This window comes from Sphaeroforma arctica, assembly GCF_001186125.1.
Source record: "Sphaeroforma arctica JP610 unplaced genomic scaffold supercont1.1023, whole genome shotgun sequence".
Lineage (NCBI taxonomy): Eukaryota > Ichthyosporea > Ichthyophonida > Sphaeroforma > Sphaeroforma arctica.
Genome location: NW_014039535.1, coordinates 7,023 through 14,563, shown reverse-complemented (window position 1 = coordinate 14,563; position 7,541 = coordinate 7,023). Strand labels below are relative to the sequence as shown.

The following is a 7,541-nucleotide window of genomic DNA, read 5'->3' as shown; positions in this document are numbered from 1 at the left end:
TGAATATCGAATATGAAGACCGTTGTACATAGCCATATTTCGCACCGTGCAGGTGCACATCATTACATCATCAGCTATGTCAGAGACAGCAATAAATAATTTCTACTCTGCCAAGCCAGTGAGTATTATGAGTGATCCGTCTCGGCGTATTTGCAAATCCATCTTAACCTCTATATTTGCGCCATCGTACTCGATTGCGACCGGTATATTTTTTGCCAACTAGCGTCATCTAAACATAACAATAGTCTCACGGGAAACGTCCATGAATTCGTTATACCGAACACGGATATCGACTAATTGGGATTGGACACTATTTAATTGGGTTTTATGATTTGATAGCTTGACATTCACACTAGATTTTCCATATCACACGCTCCTCGGAATGTCCACTATTTGCGTACTACCTCCCGGCCTCTCCATGACTATGCATTTCTGGCGTGTATGTTGCCATTATAAATCCTACCCAGAGCTGAAGAAGTACCTATTTTTATATTATACAATCAATGTTTGGGCATAAATCAGTTCGTGGTGACAACTCATGTGAAAAAAATTAAATAGAAAACGGCAGGAAGCCAAGCTTGAACAAGCTTCAACATACTGCATATGTCAGGAATCCAATACGAGCGTAGGGGTACCGCAGCAGGAAAAGTCCAGCTTTGATACTGTATTAAAGGCAATTTTTTTGTTTTGTTAACTCTGGTCGAAGTCCTAGTCATAAGAAATTTAATTAACTGAATTTAGGCGAATAGTAGGTAATGCTATGGAAGAACCTATCCTCTCAAACACTGTCGAGTAGCTGTTGTTGGTAATATAAAAAGTGGACCACATATAGTAAATAGGCCGATGCCTGTATTAATTGACGACGCAATATTAGCAGCCTGTATATCGCTTGTGAAAAATATCAAAACCGAGTTTCAGAACCAGCTATCTGCACCTCACAATCATTTTGCCCACACTCTGTAGCTTAGCCGCTTTCAAATAAAACTCCAGCTGCGCACATACATACCTAAATGCATCTATCGCACCCGTCGCCGACCTGACATTCTGGCTTCGGAAACCTCGAACAACTCGCGGTTGATCATGATATACTGGGCGCGGTACAGTGCTTCCACCTACTGGAAAGTATGTTTAAAGTTGTCTTGGATATATGTAATTCAATGAGAGCGCAAACAAGCTACGTAATAAAATCCTCAAGGAACAGTGGTCGGTATGAATTCTCCACAAAGTGGTATTGTAGGGAGTGTGATCGCCGTAAAGTAACTTAGATACACAATCTGGAATGAGTATTAGATATGTGCTACTTAAAAATATATCCATGGAATAGGAGTCAATATATATACATTCCTTAGGTCAATATATATGCTATTTGTGAGACGCAACGCTAAGTTGAGGTCTACGGACTACACAGCTGGTACACGTGTACGAGAGACTTGGAAAATCTGTAGCATATACAAAACGTATATGAGACCGCATCTGTATCACATAGGAGACACACAGCGTTGCAGCGGAACACAGCTTAGGCCTAATCATGCTTATATATCAGGTTTAGGGTCGTAAATGAACAGAAAACTGGGGTCTTTGGGTTATTTGCTACTAACATACGTTCGAGATCCTTGCTAATCTTTCGAGAATTCGCTTCGTCCTCCTCCTGCCTCCTGGTCACATCGCGGGTATACTGTGCAATTGAGCGGGGATTGGTGTGCTAAAGATTAGCGCATTGAAGTAGGTATCCATCCTTTCCCTCCATACGTTAGCATACAAACGAAAGATCAAGTGCATATCGTCAAAGTAGAAACATAGCACATTGAAAAGATTAAGATTTAGATTTAGATTTGATGGAGACTAATTCTGGAATCTCATACGAAGAAGTGTATTTACTGTTTGTGTAATTACGCGTAGACGTACACACGAGTTAATATAGTTCATGAACACATCTATATGTGAAATTTACTTGACAAATACTTGTATAGTATGTGATGACTACATTTTCCGGGAATATGTATACAGGTAATTATATATATACCCACGCATACATTTGATAAAATATGGTCATTCTGTAACAGTACCACTTTGTATCTACTCATGTATACCAACATAGCGTGCGAAATAAGCGCAAAAAAGAACGGATTCACCTTATTTTTCTCGGACTCCAGTTGTAAGGACAGTGTAGCGTTGGCCGTGGTGAGGCTCTCCACCACTTGCTGCTGGTTGATTAGCTGGTCCGTTAAGTTGTTCATTCGCGCTTCCAGTTCCACAAGGGCCTCTGTGCGGGGCTCAGCAGCGGTGAACTGTAAGGCAATTTGATCCGAAAAGGTTAGATTGTTCACAGGAAATGTATATAATGTATATCAGTCGCCAATGTGGCTGTTATTCGATACGAAAAGAATCGCAACACTGTGAGACAATATAGCCCCATACGGGAGAATCGGAGTCAACAATGGGAGGTATGACACACGGATAACTCTGACAGGGTTCAAGGTTGGCCGAGCCCCACATACACTGGCTTGCATCTGCGCAGTCTCGGACTGTTGTGTTTGCAACTGTTGCGCCAAGGTTGATTTGGCCGCATTCGCTTCAGCCAGAGAGCTCTTGTACTCCTGTGATGTATTGGTTAGAAAATGAATCATTTAGTCTGCGGTCGACTACAGTATCGTATAATCCAGCTGAGCGTAAAGAGAAGAATCATCAGATTCGCATGCAAGTAATTGGGAAGACTTTCACATCGGAAGTGTACTCAACTGCAGACTGGTCATCCTTCGTTGCCGTGCGAGACACACCTCTATGGTATTCAAATGACGTGACTCCAACTGGTGCATCTGAGTCCTCATAGCACTTAGTTCACTTTCTAATTCGTCGGCTGTGTCGGCCTGAACTTCCATATCTCTGCAACAGCACACACACACACACACACACACGCACAATACAAGAAAGAAGTCCAACGATGAGTCATTCAACTTATGCATGGGCAGTAGAAGTTCACAAGTGCACGAATCAGATGAGTCATGTATCGATGGCGGATTTGAGTTAGAAAATATAATTATGTTTGTGCTAAGCATTATCGAGTGACAGTGTAGGTCTCATGATGGATCATTCCTCGGATGTTACGATATATAGCATGTACAATGCCTAACGTGAAAGCACAGAGTTTTGTTTGGAGTACTGGCCAAGCAAGTCATACTAAATTAGAGACCTCGGCCAAATTGATTTTCAAACACACACACACACCCACACCCACACACACGCACATATATATACATACATACATACATACATATATACATATATATATATATATATATATATATACCAAACGACAATCATCATGTCTAGAAAAACCATAAAGATCTAAACGTGATTAAGAAATCAATGTCATCTGTGATTGAAATGTGGCAACGTTACCTTTCGTGCTGCTCCTCGACATTCTTCAACTCAAATCTCAACTCCTTAATCTGTATTTGCGATTGTAGCAGCTCCGACCGCAATGCCTCCATATCCCGCTGTGGCGAAAAGGAGAAACAGGTGTCATTGAGAATACTAGATCTATCAAGTGATTCTATAATATTTACTGCTATAAACAAGCAGCTGAGAATCATAGACAAGAAAAATTTAAAATGGTCACGATATGGTCAATACTCAGAACATCATGGGAACGAGGAAATGTTCAAACAAGTGTCGTAATGTGTAATCAAAATGTTTGAGAGGAATATTGAAATAGGGTAGACGGGGGAAGAAGCAATGGAGGTAGTATTGATGGTATTTTATATAAAAATAGTTCGAGATATATGCTGAGCCACCTGTCATGCATGCAACTTAAGCAAGGGACATTAGAAACTCAAGGCAAAAATATAGGTTCAACTACTATGATAACCCTTGAGCACTCATGATAACAAATATAAGCACAAATACTTTGACAAATTAGATGGGATATGCTAAATACCAAGGGAACAGCAATGCTATCTGGCCGTTGACAGTACTATCTGTATACAGGACTACATGATCGCTTATACCCCAAAGATAACTTCTCGGCCACTTGCATACACACATAGAGCAGCACAAGGCCTACTGCTACGCTATCTGCACATCGGCAGTACTTCCGGTATGCAGGCGAAGTTGTAAATAAACTGTACTAAATGATCGCTTATACACTACCCTAAACTAACAGACACTTGCATACTAGCATCAGACCTACTGCTACAATACCTGAGCATCGACAGTACTCCCCGTCCCGCTGCTGCTCAAGTCGCCCCCCGCACCGCCGAACTTCATCTGTCCAATCAGCACATCTTTTTCCTGCGGTCGATATCAATGTGCCGTTCAGGGATTCAGCACAACGGTCTGAGGATTTCACAACTAACTAGCATAGGCACCATACCATGTCTATCGACGCTACGGCAACTCAGCAACTAAATACATCTTAGTTCTGCATCACAGTAGACTGTGCATATGTGCTACAATGAGTATACATTTTATAATATCTACTGTCTGTAAATGTGTCAAATTTCGTTCATAACCTGACCTGAAGGATCTTTCCCGCACGCTTCTTATACTCTTCGAATTGTTTCTGTATCTCCTCGCGTTCTCGTTGTATCGTGCGGTTTACCCGATCAGCATCCTTGATGGAAACTATTTGGTACGAGCAAAGGTATAGTTTATATCAGATAGTAGTCTCAGATCATACATACTAGTGTATACAATATTAATGCTCATGATAGTGCTGGTACGTGACAGTACGATTGGTACCGCATACTCGCAAGGCCAGCCAATATAGGTGTAAAAAAGAACGTCGATGCAGAACGAAGACGTAATCGTGCACAACGCATGCTATACCAACATCTTAACATCTGATTAAGGCTGGTTAAAAAAATAATCAAACACAAGGAAGTGTTGCGACAAATCATAATCATTGACGACAAAAGAAGTGATGCCACAAGTCGATTACAACACAGGCAAATGGGCCCCGTACCTTGCAGATTTTCGATTTGATAGTGCAGACTTCCCATCTCCGTCGTGGCTTCTTGTGCCTCGCTTTCCAGCTTGAGTTGCAGCATGACGACCTGAAAAGCAATCGAAACAAAATAGATGGATACTACCGTGCCAAAGAGCCAATGAATCGGCACTCAACATCGCGGTTTCGAACAAGCACTTGCGGTGATTCTTCAGATTGCTCCCCACGCTTATCAGATTAACTTCACATCACAAGTTGGCATAGAAATCGGTCCAATTTACGAAATTAGATCAATTCCAATGCAGCAACCAGGAGTGTGACATACCTCATTGCGAGCCTCTACCGCTTTCTTTTCCTCCGCTTCGAGTGCCAGTTTCATGCTTGCGACTTCCGCTTTCATCGCCTCTTTCACGGAGCTATTCTCTCCGGACATATTGGCAGCTTGGGCCAAAAGCCGCCCTGTCAATAGAACAAAAGACAGGTCCCGAAAACCGTGAGCATGACCCATCACAATACCAGCCGATGCTCTCTACTGGGACGCAAGCCTTCACAAACGCCTGCCCACACATGCCACACAATACCACGAGTGCGTGACTTATGTATATGAACAGAGCTACGCGGAGCGTACTGCTACACATCTGCATGTTGTTTGCATACAGTCCCAGTGTCCGATGAGCGAGTACAACTTGCATATGGGCAGCATAGGACATACTTTGGTTCAGGTGCGGGGTTAAATTTGTCGCCAAAACACTCGAGTTTGGTTCTGTATGCGCAGACCAGACTACCCAGAAACTTATTGAAGATAAAAACTTTCTCATGACCATTTATGAGTAACAAGCCAGCATAGCACAATAGCATGTCTTCGTTATGTGCCACACTGCCAACAGAAATATTGCCTAGACCGTCAAAAACAACGAAGAGTCAACAGAAATCTGACCCAGAAATGGAATACAGTGACAGAGTGTGAGACGTAATCTCAATGCCGCATGCCTGACCAGTACATAATAACCACAGCAACGCGCCACACCTTTCTCTTCATCCAGTGTAGTGAGCTCATCATTCAGTGATTTGAGTTCGATCTGTAGCGCTTGCACCTGCGAGGTCTTTGTCTGCTCCTGTGCTTCCGCCGTGGCAAGCTGAGGTTTGCCAAGAAGATTTGAGAGTTAACCAGCAACACAAAGTGACCACTTAAGGGGACTGAACGGATACCAAAAAAACCCCCATGCGATACTCAGAATGTTGTCTCCATATCACAGACAAACTAGAACGAGACGCAAAGACACTCAACAACTCTGTGATCTATACAGTCCGCCATATAGCACGGGACATCTTCACATTTTTGATATGGACTGACTCTCTATAACTATTTAAACAAACACAGCGCTCTATATAGCAACAGACACCTACGCATTCATTACCTTCTCCCGCATTTCCGTTGTGCTCTTCAGATATGTCTCGACCTGTTTCTGCGCCGCGGCAAGCTCCGCTTTCACTGCAGTGTGTTTGGCTTCGTAAGCGGCCCATCGCTTGCCTACCTCTGCATTCTGATAAGACATCCGTATACAAATATAAGGAATGAATAACATAGAGGCGATGACAATGGAAATGGAAATGGAAGTGGAAATGGAAATGGAAACGGAAACGGAAACGGAAACGGAAATAGAAATGGAAATGGAAACGTAAACGGAAATATAAACGGAAACGGAAATGGGAACGGAAATGGAAATATAGAAATATAATTTTGTTTCATATACGTTATAAAACGGTTTCAATCTCCATATAACACTGCCTTTTTAAACTTAATCGTATTCACTACGTGCAACTAGGTGAAATCGAATAATGGATCGGGAATAAGACGCTTGCAAACATAGGCAAGCAGCAAGTTACTGCCCCTGAGAGTAAACGCGTGAAGCGAATTTATATTTACCTGCTCTTTGAACTCATCTAGCTCGGTTTCGAGTTGTGTGGCATACTTCTGCAGCTCATCGTGCTCCGCTACAAGTGTACTCTGAGACTCATTGAGCAATTCAAAGTCTTGCTGCAAGTCATTTTGAGCCTCAGATAGCAACGTAAACTCCTCCTTCACAACAGGCGGGGACAGGAGCAGGGTGCCAAATAGACAATTTGTGAGTGGTACGATTTGGTGTGTGGATAAGACATCAAAGTTCGCGCATGTGCCTCAGTTGCGTTTGCTCAGGTCTGCCATCAATGAAATAATCTATCTATCACTCCACACATCACAGGGACGTGTTGCCGCCCACGATGGTTTAAATGACAGGTATAGAGACATGCAATGCACGAGTGCAAAGTTCAAGCAGTGCATACGACCTAGTTGCACTTGGCATTCCCTCATCTGTGCACCCATGCGTGCCATACAGCTCAGTACCTGTAATGCAATATACTCCTCCATGCCCACGGGCGACTTGTACTCTCGTTCGGCGCCATCATCGTGCGAGGTGTATTGGGAATTGATGTCGTGTTCTACTTCGTCTTCGCTCCTTTGATTCTCGGATGCTACCTCAGAAGTTTCTAGTGACACACCCAATCGGAAATAAGCTTACATTAGGTGGTTGCAACAGAAGGTTCATTGGTATAT

General features: G+C 42.8%; 1 protein-coding gene across 2 annotated transcripts; it reads right to left on the bottom strand.

The window, feature by feature from the left end:
* Positions 1-298: 298 nt before the first annotated feature.
* Positions 299-7,533, bottom strand: SARC_09713 (the record flags this gene model as incomplete). 2 transcript variants are annotated; one of them, XM_014296265.1, is made up of 17 exons in its annotated part: positions 299-481; positions 599-662; positions 1,007-1,112; positions 1,603-1,675; positions 2,133-2,288; positions 2,499-2,597; positions 2,778-2,883; positions 3,400-3,497; positions 4,201-4,290; positions 4,517-4,623; positions 4,964-5,054; positions 5,271-5,404; positions 5,973-6,081; positions 6,364-6,489; positions 6,873-7,025; positions 7,332-7,463; positions 7,507-7,533. In XM_014296265.1, 17 exons carry the CDS (start codon positions 7,531-7,533, stop codon positions 401-403), a joined length of 1,752 nt encoding a protein of 583 aa, XP_014151740.1. The 2 variants fall into 2 exon arrangements, with proteins under 2 accessions (XP_014151740.1, XP_014151739.1); XM_014296264.1 differs by lacking the exons at positions 299-481; positions 599-662 and adding an exon at positions 724-796 and having other exon boundaries at positions 1,007-1,115.
* Positions 7,534-7,541: the final 8 nt, after the last annotated feature.